This window comes from Belonocnema kinseyi, chromosome 2 (genome assembly GCF_010883055.1).
Source record: "Belonocnema kinseyi isolate 2016_QV_RU_SX_M_011 chromosome 2, B_treatae_v1, whole genome shotgun sequence".
Taxonomy (NCBI): Eukaryota; Metazoa; Arthropoda; class Insecta; order Hymenoptera; family Cynipidae; genus Belonocnema; species Belonocnema kinseyi.
In genome coordinates, this window is record NC_046658.1 from 82,159,989 (window position 1) to 82,182,249 (window position 22,261).

The window sequence follows — 22,261 nt, forward strand, 5'->3', positions numbered from 1 at the left end:
GTAAAGTTTTCTCTATATACAGGAATCATTGTCAACCATGAGGATTTTATTTTGGACGACCTTGTGTAGCCTGGCACTCACCACCATCGACACTGCAGCTGGCGCAAGAAGCAAAAGGGCCATCGCATTTCGGAAGGGTAGCACGTTTTTCGTGAGTAACCAGTCATGCTGAGAAAAGCTGCTCGCTTTAGCGAATGAAGCTCATGCTTCATTCTAAGCGGTTAAAGGATACCTACTATATGGCTCTAGATCCTATTTTGCGGGTCAAGAATTTCAAATTCGCTCCATAGTATAGTATCTAACACTTAGCATTTGAAATTTCGTAATTTTGGTTTAGTGATTTTATTAATTCGCACTGAGAAAAATTTTTGGTTGGTCCAAAAAATGTTTGGTGTCCCCAATAAATTTGCTAGTTGCCATAGAAGTAAAAAACCCGTTTGGTTGATCAGGGTGTCTACTCAAACTACAACATAATCCAGACTATTTCGGGGTTTCGCGCTAAAAAATTAAAGTTTCCTCAGTTGACTTTGAAGCGTTTATAACAATAACACAGGCCGAGAAAATCAGATCGACGCTCTGACCCAGAAACCAGAATATACTTTCAAAAGATTTTGGCATGCTGATTGGCATCTCGTTTCCGAGAAATTCTAACCTAAATGTGCAAAAACAGAGATTTTTGTGTATTTTTGAAGTTATGTAGCATCGAATTGAGTAGCCGTTGAGTTTGATAAAATATCTTTTGTTTTTGCTGAGATATTATATTTTAAAATTTTTGTGTTTCTGAGTTTACCTCTGTTTAGGGCGAAAATCGCTCTTTTTGTACTTTTAGGTTAGGATATCTCGAAAACCAGAGCCAATTGAGAAATTTGGACATCAGATTCAGATTCACAATACGAAAAAACCTTCGGAGAAGGATATCTAGTTTTTGGGTAAAAATTTTGTCGGCCTGTGTAATTAATTCATACCAATTGCTTTTTTTATATAAAATTTGAAAAGGAGCAAACATTTTAGACCACTAGGATAAAATATATAATGTGAATTATTGTGCAACTGATTTCCGACTTGCCAGACCAAAATTTCCATCAAAACAGGGGATATAGGTTTAAAAAAACAAGAAAATTGACATATAAACTGGTTTAAATAACATCAATACAGGCATTATATTCAAACAATAACATTAAAAATTAGTGCAATTTTCAACCAAAAAGATGCAGTTTTAACCTCAACAGATTAATTTTCGACAAAAGAGTTTAGTTATCTAAATAAAAAGTCGAACCTTCTAGAAATAATTTTCCTTTTGGGCACAAAAAGTAGAATTTTAAACAAAGAAGTTTATTTTCAACCAAGAAAGATAGATTTTGCATCTAAAAAGACGAATTTTCTTAAATAAGTTTAATTTTGAAAGAGAAAAGAGTCATTTTTAACAATATAATAAATTTTGGTACTAAATAGTGGAACTTGTAACAAAAAAAGATAAATCCTGAACTAAAAATATAATAGAGTTTTCAATTTAAAAATATTAACTTTTAACCATAAAAGATGAATTTTCAGCAAAAGAGATAAATCTTTTAACAATAGCTAAATTTATTATCAAAGAGAACGAATTTTTTATCCAAAAAGACGAATTTTCATCAACACAGTTGAATTTTCGACCAAAAAAGTTGACTTATTACCGAAATAGTTGGGTTTTCCACACAATAATTTAATTTATAACCAATAAGGATGAAGTTCGTACGAAAAATGTAATAGTAAATTTTTTAATGATAAATAAATCACTTTTACAAAAAAAAAATTAATTATTAACCAAAAAATATTATTTTTAAGAAAATAGTGAAACTTAAAAAAAATATTTGGAATTAAATAGTAGAATTTTTAATGAAAATATATAAATTCTCAAATTAAATATGTAATAATTTTAGACTCTCCAAATAAATGGATTAACTTTCAATTAAAAATATTAGTTGTTTAAGAACATACAATAGAATTTTCAACAAAATAATCAAATTGTCAATTAATTAGTAGAAATTTTGATCAAAAGAGATGAATTTTGGACCAAAAATGTGATAGTAGAGTTTAAAATTTTAAAAGATTAAATTACAATCATAAAAGATGCATTTCTTACAAAAATATACATTTTCTAGCAAGAGGTGAATTTTAATTCCAAAATAACGTATTTTGTATAAACAAAGATAAATTTTCATAAAAAACAGTTGAATTTTCGAACAAAAAGGATCTCTTTTTAACAAACTAGTTGAATTTTAAACAAAATAATTAAATTTTCAAATAAATACCAAAATTTTTCAAGAAACGAGATAAATTACAAAAGTATTCAGATATTGGTATACTTTTGAATTAAATAAAATTAATTTTGAATGAAAAGTGACGATTTTTAATTATCAGAGTTGAACTTTGAAGATAGTAATTAAATTTTCAACCAAATTAAAAAAATTTTCGACAAACCAAAAAAATTCTGAATCAAAAATATGATAGTAGACTAAAGATATGAATTCTGAATAAAGATTACCATATGTTCAAATGAAAAAGAATTCACTTTCAACAAAAAATACGAATTTTCTACCGAAAGATGAATTTTTAATGAAAAAGGTCTAAGTTTCTATCTAATAATACGAATGTTCAACAAGACAGATGCATGTTTCATCTAATGAGATGAATTCTGAACCAGAATATAATATTGGATTTTTTAAATTGAAAGACTAAACTTTGAACCAGAAATAGTTGCATGTCTCTATTGAGTTCTATTAAGTCAGTTCTCACTTGTTCTCGATTGTTGAAGAAAATCCAGAAATTAGTTATGATAATCTTGTAGGGCTTTTAAAAAGAAATGTTTTTCTTTTTTTGACTTTTTTTTTTATATCGTGCGTTTTTCGGCCTCAAATTTTGATTTTCGGTTCATTACAAAAACTTTGAAAACGCTATAACTCTGAAAATTTTATTTTATCGAAAAAAGTCATGAGAATAAATTGTTTGTTCTTTTCAATACTATTAATATCTGTACATAGAATGTTTTAGTTCAGAAAAAAGTGGTCTCAAAAATTTTCAAAATGTGCTCACTTTTTGAATTTTTATCAAAAATGGCTGGTTCACGAACTCGTCCTTTCTTTTAGGACCTAAAAAAAGTGTGCCAAAGATGATTTTGATTCGTTCATCTTTTCGAGAGTTATCGTGTTTACGGACGGACGGACGGCTGTGCGGACAGACAAACAGACAGACGCCATCGTGAAAACCTGATTTTCGGATTCAGGGGCACAAAGATATTTAATATTGATTATTATATCAGATTTTATTGGAAATATAACAAACTTTAACGTTTAAGTTACTTTTGCAATAGATTTCTTTTTTTTACCTAAGAAATATACTACAGCCTGTGGTTATTTAATCAGAACTTAGAGAGCTTTAACCAATCAAGGAGAAAATATTTTTAACTAAGAATTTATTATATTAGCAATCAAAAAATAATAACTTTGCAAAATAACCATATCACTGAAAATATGAGACTTTTCAAATCTGAGCAATAAAATTTCAAATTCATTCCAACATGTAAATGCTAGGTATAAAAATTTTTTTAAACATTTCTAATTCTTCCTCCCATAAAAAATGTTCGATATTATTTATATTTTTTCGTTTACTTATTTTGTATATTTAAAAAAGAGAGGATATCAGCTTCAGTGTCACATGCCATGTTGAGATGGGAAGGGTTTACAGAAATGTCCAAAATTGTCACAAGAGGAAGGAGTGAGCCAATTTTCTGATTCTAGATTTTTAATCTTTCTTTAAAAATATAAAATCTTGAGAAAAATGATTTAATATCGCATGATTTTTTGTGACTTTAGAGGGAATTTAGTAATGATTTATTTTGCAGAAATTTTGAAGTACTCTAATTAAAAAAGTTAAAATGTATAAGCAGCTTAAGCTGAAAATTAAAAGTCATCTTAGGTTTAAAGTGGGAAATTGAAAAGGTTTAAAATTTCAAAGCGTGGGCCAACGATCAAAGCTTTAGATATGTACATGACATAAGCATTTAGAAGATCCAGGTAGTCAGCCGACTACCGTCGTTCAAAATAATTTGAGACGAAATCTTTACACGGCATCAAAGCGACTGCTTTATTCATGCATTCAGAAGCATATAAATATTCAGCCACTATTTTCAATGCCTAACGCGTTTTAACCAATTAAAAGGATTTAGTCACAGTGGATTCAAAGACACTTTAAGTGGCTATTTGCTATTTTATTTTTATTTTGATGTTCATATAACTGAAATGTAATGTTACAGAACAATAAGAACAATTATTTTATGTAAATACTAGACAAAGTGCGTCGATAGTTTAAATGATGCATTTTATATGGTAAATTTAGCTATTTACCCTTTTCCGTGACCAAATTACAAAATAAAAATAAAATTTGTTTTCCTCTTATTCTCATGTACAAGAATTACAAGAAATTGTCTATTTTCAATGCAAATACAATTGTTCAGTTTTCAGGAAATTATATTGAATGGATAAATTTATCATGAATTTTAACTCTGAGCACACCTTTTTTCCTCTAATTTAATCAATGTTGCTGTTTTGAATTGAAACTTCAGCCACACGAAATGCGTTTAGTGTTTAAATGATGCATGTTAAATGGCGATTGTAGCCATTTACATTTTCCGTGACGAAATTTGCATAGAAAATAAAATTTTTACCTTCGTAATCTATACAAACATGAACTTGAATCTATTTGAAATATATGATATAAAATCATTATTCTTATTGTTTTGTGAAAGTATATTTCATTACTCAGATGAACATAAAAATAAAATATTAGATAGTAATTTAATGTGTGCTTTAGTACTTCAATAAGAATTTAAGAATAATTTTAAATACATATGTTAATAAAAATAATAGCAATCAAGTTTAATGTCGGAACAAATATAGTTGGTAGTATGTTGAGATGGAGCATGATTCAGAAAAATAAGACAAAAAAGCCAATGAGCTAGCCAATTAAGGCAAGATCAGGTATGATTCAGTTAACTTGTGAAAAATTAGTTTAGTTATAGGACCAAATAAGGCAAAAATTCTAATCAAATAAAAAAAATCCGCAAAGGAACAAAAAATTCGATTCGTTAATGAAATAGTTAAATTCTGAACGAAAATGAACCATTTTTCAACTAGCAAGATTGATTTTCTATCTAAATAGATGAATTCTCAATGAAACATAATTTTTTTATCAAATATTTGAATTTTAAATTCATAAAGGGTACATTGGCAACCAAAAGTGGATCAACAAAGAATAATTTTTTATCAAGAAGGTTAATGTTCTGAAATTTTTTTTTTACAAAATACATCAATTTTCGGCGAATTAGTTGAATAATAAAATCAAAGAGGCAATTTCATTACAAAACAGTTGAAGTTTTGTTCCAAAAATATGCATTTTTACCCAAAAAACTGAATTTTCAATCAAAGAGTTAAATTTTAGGAAAACAATTGGTTTGCAATATAAAACAGTTGAATTAAAAAAAAAGAATGCTTGAAAAAGTAGTTGGATCCTCAACCAAAATAGATTAATTAAAAACTAGACAGTAAAATTTTCAATCAAGAAGAATAATTTAGTATCAAAAAGACGAATTTTCAACCAAATAGTTGAATTTTCACCAAGAAAAAATCACATTTCAGTTAAAAATAACAAGTTTTCAATCAGAAGTGGAATAGATAGACTTTTGGTCAATAGATAAACTGGTATTAAAAAAAAACAGATAAACATTGAATTGAATAGATAAGTCTTAAACGAATCAAATAAACTTTTCACAATTCAATTTATCTTTCAACCAATTAATGGAATTTTTTACGAAAAATGATGAGGTTTTAACAAAATAATTGCAATTTTAAAAAAGCAAATAAATTTAAAACGATAAGTAGTACCTTCTCTCTTTTTTTTTTGAAAACTAAAAGTTATATCTTAAGTTATAAAGTTATATCCTATATCTGTATGTCTGCCTGTATGTCTTTATGCATACATGTTTGTATTTATGTCTTTTTGTATGTCTATATTTATGCCTGCATGTATGTACGTCTCTATGTCTTTCTGTATGTCTGTATGTCTACCTGTATGTCTGTCTCTATATCTTTCTGTATGTATGGTTACATGATTGTTATAGCTACGATAACTTTTAAAGGATTTGTTTAATCGAGGCAGCCTTTGATATGCTTATTGAGGTTTCAAAAATGACGGTTAGGTTCGTTAAGCTGATATTTCAGCAAAAAAAAATTCAGAGCATTCTTAAAATTTAAATCTCTTTTTTCACATTTCAGAAATTCTTGTCAAATTTTCTTATAGATGACTTAAAAACTATCCAAATAAATTTTTAAATTTAATTAAATTTTTCGGATAGATTAGGAAAATTTAAAAAAATTCGTCGCTAGATAAAAAAAATATTTAGAAACCATCTTAGTTAAATTTTTCGATCAGACAAAAATTCAAAAATTTAGCCTTTTTATTATTTCTAAAAGAAATTGTATGAGTTTTAGAAATTTCGTTCAAATTTTCTGCTACACGGAACAAAGACTGGCAAATTGATCCTGATGAAATTTTTAGTTTCGATAAAAATTAAAAAAGTTATATGCTTGTTAACATTTTGAAAATTTTCCAAAAAAGGAAAAAAATTTAATAGTTTAAGAAATATTTTTTGTTTTTAAGAGATCAGCAAGTTTAAAGCGTTATTTTCAGTAGATTTGAACAATATTCGCAAATTATCTTAAGTTTTTCAATTGGACACAAATTATTGAGCGGGAATTTCGTAATGAGAATGTTATCGACAAAGCCGTGCGTGCTTTGAGAAGCTTTTTTTAAAAACAAATGGAAAAAATCGAGTTCCAATTTACGGCTGTAATTTTTCAGAAGTTTAAATCACAGTTTTCGATTTAAGTCATAATATTTATGATATTTGAAAAAATGCAGTTAAAATGTAAGCATTGAACGTATGGAAACTAGCGGAAAGTGCGATAGCGTACTTGCACGCCGTAGGCGCTCTGAAACTTGGCGCAAAGCGGCGCGCGCGCATCGCGCAATGTACCCGCGGTGTGAGCATATTCTTTCTAAGAGATTTTAGCATCTTTAAGGAGGCTTCTTTAATAATTCGATAGATCTGCATAATAGCTCAAAAGAAATTTCTTGTTAAAAAATGATAGTATAAATTTAGACACTTTTAGCTGTCTCCTGTAAAGTTCCAGGTTTTTGTCACTTACAACTTTGCACCATTATGCCCTGAAACCCTTCAACTGGATTATCTTTTGACTATTAAAGTACTTTATTGCAAAAATTTCAGAAACTAATGGTTATATACAAGTAAAATATACGTGACAATAATAAGCACATTGTCATACAGTTTACGGGAGTATTTCCGATTTGGTTGGGTGGTATATCGAATTCCAAGCGTTCCTGAAATCACAGATACGGAGAATTCCTCCGCATTATTCGATCTGGAATGGTAAAGGCATATCATTTTTACGGTATACGATTATTGTTAGAGTTCCGGTTCGAAGGTTGGAGATTCATGCAAACAGAATAATAGAAAATCAAGTCGATCGCTTCCTGTAGAATAGTCAAGCACACGTACGTGTGTGGTAATTTCGGGATGATAGTTCAAACACAAACCGATCACTGAATCGTATTTTAAGCCCCTAAGAAAGGGTTGGGGAGGGGTGGAGTGGGGATGCTGTCTGCCAGACAAATGGTTTGCCAGAACCAGGCGACACTCCACCCACGTTTACACTGCAGCGGTATGGTGCCCATGTGATACAGTTTAATACTGGCTTTAACTCCAGCACCTGCTATACCACTTTATTCGCCAACTTATAGTTCAAAGACGCTGGACATTTTCAAAGAGACACGTTCTTAAGAACATGTGTCTCGACGGCATTTCTGCTGGACGATACATTTCTCGAAAAGATCAAAGGAACCCGCACCAAATGCACGGAAAATGTCTTTATGGAACGTCCATGTATTTACCTGTCACTCTAAAGGGGATATAAGGTGTCCTAACGTCACAAAGTGTTACGTTTTCACATTTACATTAATAATTAAACTTTCAACAAAATAGTTATATTTTTATCAAATAGCTGAATTGTGAACTAACAAAGATGAACTTTCGACCCAAAAGCTTCATTTCCTAACAAAAGATGAATTATCTACAAAAGACATTTCCTCAACTGAATAGTTAAATTTTAAACTTGAAAGATAAGTTTTTAAATAAAAGAAATTGGAACATATTCAGATTGAAAAATGACTTTTCAACGGAAAAACGATATATCAATCAATTGGATCTAACCCAAAAAGACAAATTTTTAAATAAATATTTTCATTGTCTGACAAAATGGTTGAATTTTAGAACACAAAATATTAACTTTTAAGTAAAAAGTTCATTTATGACAAAATATTGGAATTTTTGACTAAAAAAATAAATATTCAACCAATAAAAAATACATTTTCGACAAAGCAGTTCGACATTATACCAAGTTTTTTCAACCAAAAAAGTGAATTCTCAACAAAACATTTAATAGCTTAAATTTCAACAAAAAAAAAGTAAATTTAAAATAACCATTAACAAAATCCTACCAAAATAGACAGATTTTCCATAAAATAGTTGAATCCTTAATGAAAACAGATTCATTTTCAATCATTTAGTTGTATTTTTAACCATCGAAATGGATCTCCAACTAAAATAATGATTCTCTAACAAACAAAAAAATGAATTTTCAAGGAAAGAAGAAGTTTAACCAACTAGTTGAATTACAAAAAAAAACTTGATTTTTTAATGAAGAAGATTAATTTTATACAAAAAAGACGAATGATCAAAACATGAATTTTCAACTAATTACTATAATGGGCCAGGAAACGCCAAACGTGGACAAAATTAGACTTAAGGTCGAATTCGTTTAAAACTTGGTATGAAGGGGTTTTTCGGGATTTTGATTTCGAATGTTACGTAAAAAATTACAAATTCAATATTGTGAGTGCAATATAGCGGACAAGTACTTCCAGAAATTATTTGAATTACTTGAAACGTGGTATCTAGGGATTTTAGAGGGCAATAATTCCATGTGTAAAGTCAAAATTTCAACATCAAAAAAAGGCTTCATTGTTATAAACAGTTCATTTAAAAGAAAAATCCAGCTTATCATTTTGTGTCAGAAAAAAATTATTTTATACTTAAATTGTTCTCAATAATACTATTAAAGTCGTATTCAGTTACTAAAGATTGTGATAAATTAAAAATTAAGAACCAATTGATAAAATTATAGATAATTACGAATCTTTCGAGGCATGATTGTTTAAACAATAGATTAAAATCTGGGATTTACGATAGAACTGATTACGTCACTCGATTCTATGAAAAAAATTACATAAAATCCATGTGTTTGATCATTATTTCATCCAACTCCCCGTGTAGAAATTCAAATGGGGAACTAGTCCGGTTCCCGACCATTCGGCCCGACTTAAAGTCGGGGGCTAGTGGGGTCATCTGACTAGCCCCTGACCAGTAGCGTCAAGGTCGATTAGTCGGGGCTAGTCAGGTGACCCGACTTATCCTAGTTGGGGCCTGATCGGGTACTAGTAGGGGTCATATGATAATACATCCGCGTGGAATATTAACCAAACTCCCCAAAATTTGTGGACCATCCCCTAAAAGTTTGTCAAAATACTTATTATATACGGAAATCTCCATAAACTTTTTTGAAATATTTAAAAGTGATCAAATGTACCCATGATTTAATGGTGAACGTATCCTACGCTTAAAAATACATAAACTTATGTAACTAAAGTTCCCCAAAATTTGTGGAATATTAATTTACAAAAAAAACCTCAGGAAGGCAGCAATGAAAGAGCTTCGCTCTAAAGGAACCGCCATGTTGGTCACAGTAGTCTCTGCTCCAGGTAATTATGCTTCGTTACGTGTGGACTGCTGTCTTAAACACTCGACGCGTCATTTCTGTTGCGCGAGAGGAGGCACGTCGCGCCCTTACAGATTTTCTTTCCAGAAAATCCAGAACCGCAAGACTCAAATGAAGTTGGTAACGAAATCTGAACTGTATCGTGAATAATTTACTACTAGGATACTGCTCTTTACTATTTAATCAAAAACTTATTCTCTTTTCAATTTCAACTACATGAAGGATTAGACTTTACTTACAAATTGTAAACCTTTCAGATCAATTTAAAAATAAGCATCTGTACAAATTTAGAGTCTCATGGCTTTCGGCAGGCTTTCTACCTACATCTATATGTATTTTTTTTCAATAAGGATTTTCTTAAAATTCCATACAAAGGTATTTATAAATGTTCCTAGAAATTAGCAATTTCCTAAAAAATATTACAAAAAAATAAGTTTACGTCTTTTTGAAGATTTTGATCGTTACTTTTATAAATAGTTGATTTTCGTACAAAATTATTAACTTAGTAATTCTTTATTAACTGTATTTAAGATGAATTTAACATTAATAAATCTTTTCTCCAAAAAACGGTGTAAAATTATTGTTAAATATAATCTTAGTATTTAAAAATAAAAAAAATCATTACGCTTTTTTAGATATTACCTCATTTGAGAAAACCTCGCCGAAAACTCAAACATAAGAATAACCCGACCAGAGCCTCACTAGTTCCCGACTAGAGCCTAAAGATAACCCGTATGTAAATTTGTGAACAAAAAGGCCCGACTAGCCCTTGACCAACCACCGACCAGGCCCCGACTGAAATTTTGACAACAAAAAGCCCAAGTAGTCCACGATTAGTCCCTGACAGGGTACTTTGTCAAAATTAATAATTTCCACACGGGTAATTGGAAACATATTACAAATAAATACTGAAGATATTATTGTATTATGCAATAGTTTATTTAGACTACATAACAAATTGGGGCGAACTAAACTTTTTTTACCTCTGTGTATCTGAGTATAAGTGAGAATAAGCGACAATTTTTAAGTATTTTTATATAATTTTAATATTGGTAAGGAATAACCTTGTTTTATCGACTTCTTCCAGAATAAGTTGTTGTTTCCCAGGCGTTAAATTAAGAAATTTTACATCCCGAAATTTTTTACATATAATTTTAAATTATTTAAAAAGTTCTTACTTCTTTAAACAATTTATTTTCAGTAAATAGTTCAAGATTATGATTTTATTAAATCAATAAGCAATTAACATGTGTTAAGAATAATATTATTTTTATCGATATTTGGCAATTATTTAAACAGCTTCTATTTTTTTAAACAATTTTTTCGCTGTTTATGGTGAAATTTGATTATTTCCTTGAATTAATGAGGCAGCTAAGGAATTTTGAGAGTAATATTTTTAATGAAAGGCAGTTTGAAATTATTTAAGAAATTACAATTATAGCGAAGCCCTTCAATAGCCCTTCTTCTAATTAATTAATTAAATAATTTTCTTATTAAAATTATGAGAGTATTTTCTCATCCAGAGAAAGAAATTGTCGTGATATCTCAGTCGAAAAAAAACCATATTTTTATGAACCACCCATGCATATTTTTATCATGCAAAAAATTTCTAAAAAATTTTACTATAAATTGTAGGTATATGTATAAGGGTGTTAAATAATTTTAGTCTTATGTTAAATTGTTTATGATTTATAACAGAACGCCTCTATGACTAAAAGTGCTAGGGAATACGCCTGGCTACTAGATGTCCCAACTCTACTGGATATCCTTGCGACTAGATGTCCCAGCGACTATACTTCGCACGTATAGATGTCCGGCGACTATTTGGCGACGACCAGATGTCCTGCTCTGCTCCGCCAGTGGCTGACCATAACGGCTGGGGTCTACTTATTCGCCAGTGTAGGGCCATGAGGACTCATTGAGCAATACGACCCGACAGTAGTTAGGCGCATGGCGGTGACCTACATGCCACTAATCAGCCGCGCTGTCAGTGACGCTGTCCGATTATGGTCAGATCCACTAGTCAGCCTGAATCGACGTACAGTAGGCAAAAATGCCTTTTTTTGTTCCAAATAATGCACAGTTGACAAATCATGACCAATTTGGGCGCACACACTTCTAAATAAAATCTGATACAATTTTTCAGAGAGCTAAAGAGCCTCATTTTGAATTGAGTTAACATTTTATTTATAAATAAAGAAATATGATCACAAAAGACCCACTTCTTCCATTTCACGTTCCCGGTGCTCAGGGTTAATGTGAAAATTGTTGCCATCACCTATGTTTTATAGCAAAATGTTAGTTGAAGATTTTTTGTCATTATATAATAAACAAGCATCATTTTTATAAACAAATTATTTCTTCAAAGTGGGTTATTATCATTTTCAATCATTTCATTTTTTAAAGTCATATTTTAAGAAATTTAGATAAAAAATATAATGAAGAAAAGTTTCTCGCAAGATGATTCTTCTTACTATTATAAAAAAATTTAATAAACGAATCGATTATTCGGCCATTCGTCAACGGAATTTTTTTAAAATTTCAGTCCTTTTAATTGGGAACTTTATGATGATTTCAGTAAAATTCACAAGAAGTTGATCAATTTTATGACTTTTTTAAACAAAGTAATTATGTCTTTTCAATGTTAGCCCTTCTAATTGGAAATTCCATAATAATTTCGATAATATTTATAATTAGTTGATAACTTGCATGATTTTTTTAGAACTCATTTGATAAATAAGTTAATTATTTGCGAATTTCCTGGGGCACAAATTCGATTTTTTAATGTCAATCCCTCTAATTGGAGACTTTATGTAAATTTTAGGCCCATTTATAATTTTTTGGTAAATTGCATGAATTTTTAATAAATTTAATATACAAATGCATTATTTGGGCATTTGTCGACAATTAAATTAATTTTTATTTCAATTTCTGTCCTTTTAATTGAACATTGCATAATAGTTTCAGTAACGTTTATAATAAGCTTATAATTTTTATGATTTTTTAGAACTAATTAAATAAAGAAATGCATTATTCGCGCATGCCTCAATAAAAAAATGCAATGTGATCAATATCATTCCTTTTAAGTGGGAATCTCATGCAAATTTCAGCCACATTCATAATATGTTTTGTAAATTGTGTGAGATTTTAGGCAAATTTAATAAATAAATTTTTTATTTGGGCATTTTTCGATAGTAAAATTCGACTTTTCGAATATCAGTGCTTTTAATTGGGAACTCCATGATAATTTTATTAAACTCCATAATCATCTGATAAATTTTATTACATCTTTTAAAAAAATTGTAAAAAATATCGTATTTGTTTGAAAAATGAGTTTTAAGAGTCATAAAATTTGTAAAATATTTATGAATGTTGATACAATTATCATGTAGTTCTAAACAAAAGGTAGTTCTTAAAAGGGTAGAAATAAGTATAAAAATATCAATATTTCCTTTCCATCATCCTCCATTAAATTTTATGTAATATTAAAATTATATTTAACAAATTCTTATTACTATAATGACAATATTATTGACAAGTATTAGGCTTTCAATAGCTTCAAGCGATCAAATTATTACATCTAATATTAACGAATACATTTATTTCATACGGATACCTTTATTTTTTGAAGACTTTTCAAACAATCAATTAAATAAGTTAATTAGAGTTATCCTTATAATTTTGTTTATACTCTCTTTATTTAAATCAGTTCAATCTCACTAAACATTAATAACTGAATTTAAGATATGACAGTTCGAAAAAATGAACCAATTCCTAGTGAAAAGTCAGTAGTTTTTATTCAGATTGGCCAATCGAAATAGTAAAAAAGTTTGTAGTCTAAGTTATTTTACAGAAAATGTTGTTTACTGATATTTTAATTCATTGACGCATAGGATATTTTTGTAAGTTATAGATCATTTTCGTTTAAACAAAACCATAGGTTCACGGCTTTTTTAGGACTAAAATAAGTCTTAATTTGAGAGATATTGAAAGAAATAAAAATAATCCAAGGAATTTTATTGTATTTTGAGATTTGGGTGAATATTATTGTCTATCAGTGTGAATTTTTTGCTACTCTCTTAATATGGATTACTGATGTACTGATCAGGATATGCACAAAATAATTTTTAAGACTTGGTTTTTGGAATATTTTTCACGTTTCTTCAATACAACATTTTTTTTCAAAAAATAGCACAAAATTATTATCTATATAAAATATTTTATAAGTTATACAAATTTATATAAAAATAGTATCGCATTAACATGAGTTAGTTATGTTGCTTGAAATTTGACAATTTGTCTAACAAAATTTCGAAAATTTAATAATTTCAAATTTGAAATCTATATATTTGAAAATATTTTGATTTATTATATTTTAACAATTATTATTCAAGTGCTTTCAAGTCCTTAGTTTGTACAATTTTAAATTTTGCTAACTACTTTTAAATCGGATGTTTCTTAAATTCGGAAGCGTTCCAAATTAAAATTAGGAATTCTTTCGAATTGTATAATTTTTAATTAATTAAGACAGCCAGAAAGTTTTTTTTCATGACAAATTGTGATTTTCTTCAGTAAAACGCTGAAAGACACACAATTAATAAAGCAATTCCATATGTCCAAGGGGAAAACTTGTTATAATTATTTTTGAGTTATTTAATTGTTGTTTTATTTCAAGCTGTCTTCACTTTTGTGATAATACTAGTATGATTAGGACTTACAAATTAGAACTTAAATTCAGATAAATAAAATAATGACACAATGTGTATAATATTATAAAAAGAAATTTTAACAGCCAAAAAAGGTTTTCCATTAACATATATTTTTTGAAATAATAAAAAGAGGATCACGAAATTAAGGATTCGTAAGATTTTTTGACCCTGCTCTGAGATTCTGAGAAAATATTTCTTTTTGTAGAAAAACATATTTCTTAAATAGGGATTAAACCAATTTTTTATTAATTTTTAAAAATATTTGTGTATAATAAAGGGTAGGAGGACATTTTCGTAGAAGGTCTTAAATTTCATCTCCATAAATATAAAATATACAATCATTCCATGTATCAAAACTTGTTCTTATCAGAATCATTATACCTAAAGCTCTAACTTCTCAAACAAGCTGTAAAATCATAAGCTTACCTTCCTCTTTCAAAACTAACTTTATACTTTTTCCCGATAAGAAATGTTTTCAACAAACTATAAAGATTTCATTTCTAAAAAACAGTAGTAAACCGACGGTTTAAAATTGGCGCGAGGTATCGCATGCTCTATGATTCAATATTGGTAAAACTTGAAACTCCAGTTTAACTACAATTTCAAGATCCATACAATGCGAATAGTGAAAAAGATTTTTCGACATTGAAGGCGCCCTAAAGCTTGTCCAATTTCTACAACTGCAATTCTAGCTGTTTCAAAAAGATATTTTCTTTGCACTATCAAATAACTTTTTCGGTTGCAGTACCGCATGAATTTCAAAGCAAATGTTTTCACCTATACGACCATCTTCGCACATGCCGCTGGTTTCAAAGTTGTCTGGCCACTTCCGGAAGGGGTAGGATTTGGAAAGCACAGATCCATCCGTGATATTCACGAGAGTACAGAGCTAATGTACGCAAGGTAATAAATAGTTTAATATTACATGAATAGCGGGGACGATGGTTTTCAGTTAATAGTATTGGAGGATGGGCTTGGTTCAGGGATGGGGAAGGGGGGTGATTTCTGGCTAGACGAAGCTGCTGCTGCTTACATTGGCCAATGGTGCAATGCTGTGGTATTCAGGATCTCTGCAGTCTTTCTCTTTTATTTCTACTTCACAGCGGCGAAATATGCATCCCTCTTCTTTAAAAAACGTCATGCTTATCTACAATGTAATACGTCCCCAAACTTAACACAAAACGCGGAAGTAGCTTTGTACCATTCTTTTGTACGTTTTATAGAGTTTCCTTTGTTCTGGACTGTAGTTCAAGAGGCGAAAACAAAGCAAGGTATTTTCCATGGAAAATTGTTTAAATTATTTCGATTCGCTTTCTAAATAATCCTGAATCATTTAAATTTGTTTTTATGTTTAAACTATTGCCTTTTCAATTCAATTTATATATTTGCTTCATATGCATTATGATAGAATTTTTTGTGAGAAATACGAAACTAAAACTTCTGACTCGATATTTCGAAAAGTTACCTATCACTTTTACAAATTTTTAAAATATGATTGATGTCCCCTCGACTTTTGTGGCTTACATTAGAATTCATTTTGTAAAACGATATACATCACGGACGTTTATAAAAATAACATGAAAATCAATTCTTTATGAAATTGATTTTAGATTTGGAAAACCGATAGGTCATTTGTCCAAACTGCAGATACCGCTATTTTCATTCGGTGGACAGATGAGTCCCCTATTTTCACATCCATTTTTTAAGAGGCGCAATTTGGTGATACCCCTCCTAAATCTCTTCCCCTTTTTCAGTCGCTTCCACCGTTTTTTATATTCTTTCTGATTCTGTTAATTCTTCTGATTCTGTTTTTCTCGTGAAAAACCATCCATCGAAATCAACATTATGAAATTATATTTTTACTTTTACCGGTAACACAGAATATTCAGATAGTGTAAAAAACGGGAAAATGCTTAAACTACGCTTATATTCAAAAATTATGTCAATTACAATACCTAGAAAGCTATTCGAAATATCATACCGATTTAAAAGTTTTAGATTTGCGTTCCTCGCAAAAAATTCCATAGGAATCCGCATTAAAACTTTTTCGACACGGATATCGTAATATTTTCAGCTGGTATATCAGTGAACAAAAAATAGTGACCAAATAGTTCAATTTAAAAAAATATATATATATATTTAGACCAAACAGTGGCATTGACAACTAATAAGGATGAATTGTCAACAAAATGATCAAATTCTAAAAAAAATCGATTGCAACTACGAACAGTTGCATTTTCAACCAAATAGTCTAATCTTCGAACCAAAAAGCAAAGTTACTTAGAAAAGAGTTGAGTTTACTACTTAGAACTTTTCTACCAAAAAGAGACAGTTTTAACATCATTTTAAAATTCTGAAATGAAAAAGATAAAGTCTTAACCAAATAATTAAATTTTTAACAAAAAGTTTATAATTGTAATGATATAGTTGAAGTATGGATCTACAAAGTTGTAATTTTACCTGCATAGCGAAATTTGCACGCAAATAGGACGAATGTTCTACAAAATAGATGAATTTTTTTAAAATTGTTGACTTTTTTAACTTATGCAGATGAATTTTGAACTAAAGGGTCAAATTTTGTAATAAGACGATTTAAAATTAACTAAAAACTATTGTATTTTTGATCGAATAGTTCAATTTTTAACCCACAAAGATGAGTTCTTCAGAAGGCGGTTAAATTTTCATTGAAAAAAAAAGAATTTTCACTCCAAAGAAACAAATGTTCTAAAAAAAGTTACATTTATAAAACAAAATATTTGCAAATTTATCAAAATTATTTAAATTGTACAAAAATGATGGAAAAGATCCATTATTAACCAAATAATTCATGTTTTAACCAGAGTAAAATTTTTAACGAAAAGAGTAAAAGTTGATATTTAACCAAAAATATTTTTATTTTGATTTGCAAACAGATGAATTTAAATAAAAACGACGAACTTTTAACTAACAAAAAATGGAATTTGAACCATGAATAGTTTAATTTTAACCAAATTGCTAAACTGTCAAGCCAAAAAGGCGATTTTTCCATTAAATGAATGAATTTTCAACTGAACAGACGAGTCTGCAAGTGGAATAGTTTAATTTTTAGTAAACGGAAATTAATTTCCAAACAAAAAATATGAATATTTAAACGGTCGATTTTTCTACCAATACACTGAAAGAAATGAATTACTGCTACAGTTATTTTGCGGGTTAGATCAGCAATCTGTATGGCTGGAATAAACATATCGATGGCTGATCTAAGGCGCAATATGATTGTACCAGCAATTCATTTCTTTCAGTGTAAAATCGAATTTTCACACAAAAATGACGAATTTAATGAAAATAGTTGATTTTTTATGTCAATAAGATGAATTTTCATACCAAACAAATGATTTTTTAACAAAAAAGTTGATTTTCAAGCAAACAGTTGAATCTAAAACTAAAATTGATCACTGTAAAAGCAAATAATTGAATTTTAAACTTGAAACCATTAATTTTTGTTTAAAAATTTCAATTTTTAAAGTTTCAGTCAAAACAATTAATTTGAAATAAAAATGAATTTTTAACAGGATTATTATAATTTTAAATGAAAGAGATGGATCTTCAACTAATAAAAAGAATTTTTAACAAAATGTTTAATTTTCAAGCAACACGCAGAAATGTTGGTTTCTTTAACCAATAGAATGTGGTCAATATATGTAGAGAGTAAAATATTTAGTGGAGCCAACATAATTTTTTGTTATTTTAACATTTTTATTAAAGGATTTTACTTTTCTACAAACAACAGACGAATTTACAACGAAATACACCAATTTTCAGCCAAACTAATGAATTGGCAGGAAAAACGAGTAATTTTTAACCAAAAATGTAAAAGTTAATTTGATTTTTACACAGAAAAAACAGAAAATAAACTTCACCTCGATTTCCGACAAAAGATTCTTTGCAACAAAAATTAACTTCACAGGATAAACTTTACACAAACATCGGTTAAACTTTCTTTTGTTTCTCCGTGACAAACACATGTTTTTTGAACGACGCGAAGTTGGCTAAACAAAACTTTATCGCTTTAAAAAATTTCCTGCCAAAAATTCCATTCTTAGTTTTATCTGTGTAGGTTCAAAAAATTAGAATTAAATTAAAAAAAAAGAATTTTTAACACAATACTTTAATTGTTAATAAAATAGTCGAATTTTCTGCCACAAGATATAAATTCTGAACCAAAAATATAATAGTACACTTTCCAATTTAAAAATATTAACTTGCAACGGAAAATAGTTGGATGTTCTTGTTTGGTTCTATCATTTGAGTTTGCATTGAATTAAAAAAAAACGAGAAAGGGGGAAATTTGATTTAAAGCCAGGTCAAAGAGGGTTAGAAGAAAAGAGAAGAAAGAGTACAAAGTTTATATTTAGATAGTTTACTCCTGAAAAATGTACTAATTATGATTTTTTTAAGTATCACAAAATCGCAAAAAGTATTACCCATCCCCCTTTAGTGTGCCGTAATTCTTTAGCAGCTCTTTATTTGGAATTTGAGATTTATTAATTATAATAATTATTTTTTCTAGCCATGGATTGAATGGAAAAGCTTGTCTCATGCAAAACATATGCCAAGCAACGGAATATGTAACAAGAAGAGATGGCGTAATGGCAAAAATAGTAAAGTTATTATTAGGGTAGGTATTTTTCGGTGAAAAATTTGATTTTTTGAGTACGTTAAGTCAATTATTTGTCATGCTCGTGTGTACTCATGCATTAAACGAATTGGTTTTAGGTCCTCTACAGAAAACGGGACGATGAATGTGAATCCACTCGAATGCGGCCATTATGCCAATCAGTGTCCGTTACAGTTTATTGGATTTAATCATTTTTCCCCATATCGACGATAGAACAGTTTGCACTGTAAACAAGACTACAATGAAATTATGAACAGCACATCGAGTTATCTCATATCATTCGAAAATAAACGACTCATAAATTTCTGTAAATACCTGATTTTACTATCAAAGTCTTGCATAAAAATAATTAAGTAAACAATTTATCGAATAGCACCCATTCCTACATAAATTATACACAGATTATACTGATTATGCTTCTCCTACAGATAAAATTTTGTATACAGTATAAATCAGACACATAATCAAATCGTACTGTACTTTTTCTACAGAAAATTTTTCGCAGAATATATACGATACAATATTTCAACAACCGAAGAGATGACTTTTATACCAAAAAAGATGAAGTTTCCAAGAAAGAGTTAAACTTTTAAGGTAGAAAGTCGAGCGTTTTACAAAATAGATAACTCGTAAACATGAAACGATATATTCTCTACAAAGAGTCGAATTTTACACTAAGAGAGATTCTTTAGTCAATAAAGAAAAAAACTCAACTAAACGGTTCAACTTTCAAGCCAACAAGAAGTATTTTCTATAAATATGTTGACTTTTAATTAAAAAAAGAAGAAATTATAACAAAAAATCTGCGTGCCTAGAGCACGCAACGGTTGGATCTCGCGCTTCGAGCTCGGATATTTATTCTTTGCATTTGGAATGCTTAAAAAAAACTGTATCAAAAGGATCTCTTTTAGATGGCAGTATTTATATGCGTCTTCATACTCTGAATTGTCTACTTAATTAACTATAGTCAAAGATTAATTTTCTCAAAGCTATGAAGAAGTGATTCTTAACAAAATTGTAGATTTTTTCTGGGATAACAATTTTTGTTAATTCATCTTTTTTCGTATCCTACATAGTTTGTCCACGAAATGGAATTTTTTTTTCATTATTTTTTGTGCAATCCAAATTTGAAATTTCATTTTTTGAGAAAAATTAAAAAAATTGTTATGATAATCTTGTAGGGCTTTCAAAAAGAAATGTTTTTCTTTTCTTGACTTTTTTCATGTCGTGCGTTTTTTGGCTTAAAATTTTGATTTTCAGTTGATTCTAAAAATTTTGAAAACGCTATAACTATGAGAATTTTCGTTTTAACAAAAAAGCCATGAGGGTAAATCTTTTGTTCTCTTTAATACTATAAGTATCCGTATATATAATTTTCAAATTCAGAAAAAAGTGGTCTCAAGAATTTTGAAAATTGCTCACTTTTTGAATTATTATCAAAAATGGCTGGTTCGCGAACTCGTCCCTTCTTCTAGGACCTAAAAAAAGTGTGCCGAAGATGGATTTGATTCGTTCATTTTTTCGAGAGTTATCGTTTTTACGGATGGACAGACAGACCAACCATTTATTTTTGCAAACAAATAGTTTAAATTTCAAGCAAAACAGACGAATATTCAATAAACTATTTAAATTTTCAAGCAAATTATTTAACTTTGCAACCAAATAGTCGAATGTTTAACCAAAAAAAATGTATTTTCAACAAAATAGTTGAAGTTTGACCTGAAAAATCTAATTTCTCAACCAAATACTTGTATGCTAAAGAAAGATAAATGATTAATTATGAATATAATAGGTAAATTTTCAGTTAAGACGATTAATTTTTTTTTAATTTCAAAAAATAAGTTAAATTTTCAACCTGAAAGATAAATTTTCAAATAAATTGATAAAGCCTGAATAACAACAGATGAATTTCTAACAAAGTATTTCAACTTTGAACTAAGTAGCTTAACTTTCAATAAAATATACGAATTCTCAACGAGAAATATAATAGTTGATATCTTAACCAAGAAAAGTAGTTTTGAAAAAATGTACGGTTAATATTTTATATAAAAAATCTGTATTCCATTGATATACATTAAATTTGAAAATCCATCTCTTTGGTTGAAAACTAAACTATTTTAATGAAAATTCTCCTGGTTTTAATGTTGTTAAACATTATTTTTTTCAAAGAAGAGCTTAACTATTTCATTTTTTGTTCAAAATTAAAAAATTTAATTTTTAAATTTAACTACTTATAGAAAGTTTATGTATTTTGTTGCAACTTAAAATATTTGTTTAGAAGTATATCTATTTAATTTAAAATTCATTCTTTTAGTTGAAATTAAACTACTTGCTTGAAAGTTAAACTATTTTGTTAAATTTTTGTTTAAAGATGCATAATTTTAATGGAAAATTAATGTACTTTGTTGCAAATGCAAGTATTTGAGTAACACTTCATCTATTCATTTGAAAATTAATCTGTTAAAATTCAGTTAAAAATTCGACTCTTTCGTTAACAATTTTACTATTTTATTTTTTATCCAAAATACAAATTTTTTAGTTTTAAATTTAACTGCTGGGTAGAAAGTTAACTATTCGGATGAAAGTTTAACTCATTTATTAAAAATTATTTTCGCCGCTGTCGAAGACTCCTTATTTCCATTGAAAATTCAGCTCTTTGTTTAAAAATTTTACTGTTTTAGTTTCGATCTAAATAAAAAATATATGTTAAAATTTCGTTTTTTAAATTAATTTGTTTTTAATAAAAATATAACCTTGACATTTTTGCACACATTTTTTTTAGTTGAAAATTTAATTTATTTTGTTGAAAATTAATGTTTTCTGATGAAAGTTCATATGCTTGGTATAAAGTGTAAATCCTGTGTTGAAAATTCTATCCTTTTGGTTGAAAATGGATTGAAATTTAGTCAAAAGTTGATCTGCCTTTTTTAATATGTACTTTTTTTATT

At 28.6% G+C, this 22,261-nt stretch overlaps 1 protein-coding gene across 1 annotated transcript in view; it reads left to right on the forward strand.

The window, feature by feature from the left end:
* LOC117168298 overlaps nucleotides 1-19,657 on the forward strand; it is a 26,624-nt gene extending 6,967 nt beyond the window's left edge. The window contains exons 2-5 of the mRNA XM_033353837.1: nucleotides 23-151; nucleotides 15,402-15,559; nucleotides 19,206-19,313; nucleotides 19,412-19,657. Coding sequence (XP_033209728.1) covers nucleotides 23-151; nucleotides 15,402-15,559; nucleotides 19,206-19,313; nucleotides 19,412-19,526 — 510 coding nt within the window. The 3' untranslated portion in view covers nucleotides 19,527-19,657. The remainder of the gene's footprint in view (nucleotides 1-22; nucleotides 152-15,401; nucleotides 15,560-19,205; nucleotides 19,314-19,411) is intronic.
* The last annotated feature ends 2,604 nt before the right edge of the window (nucleotides 19,658-22,261 follow it).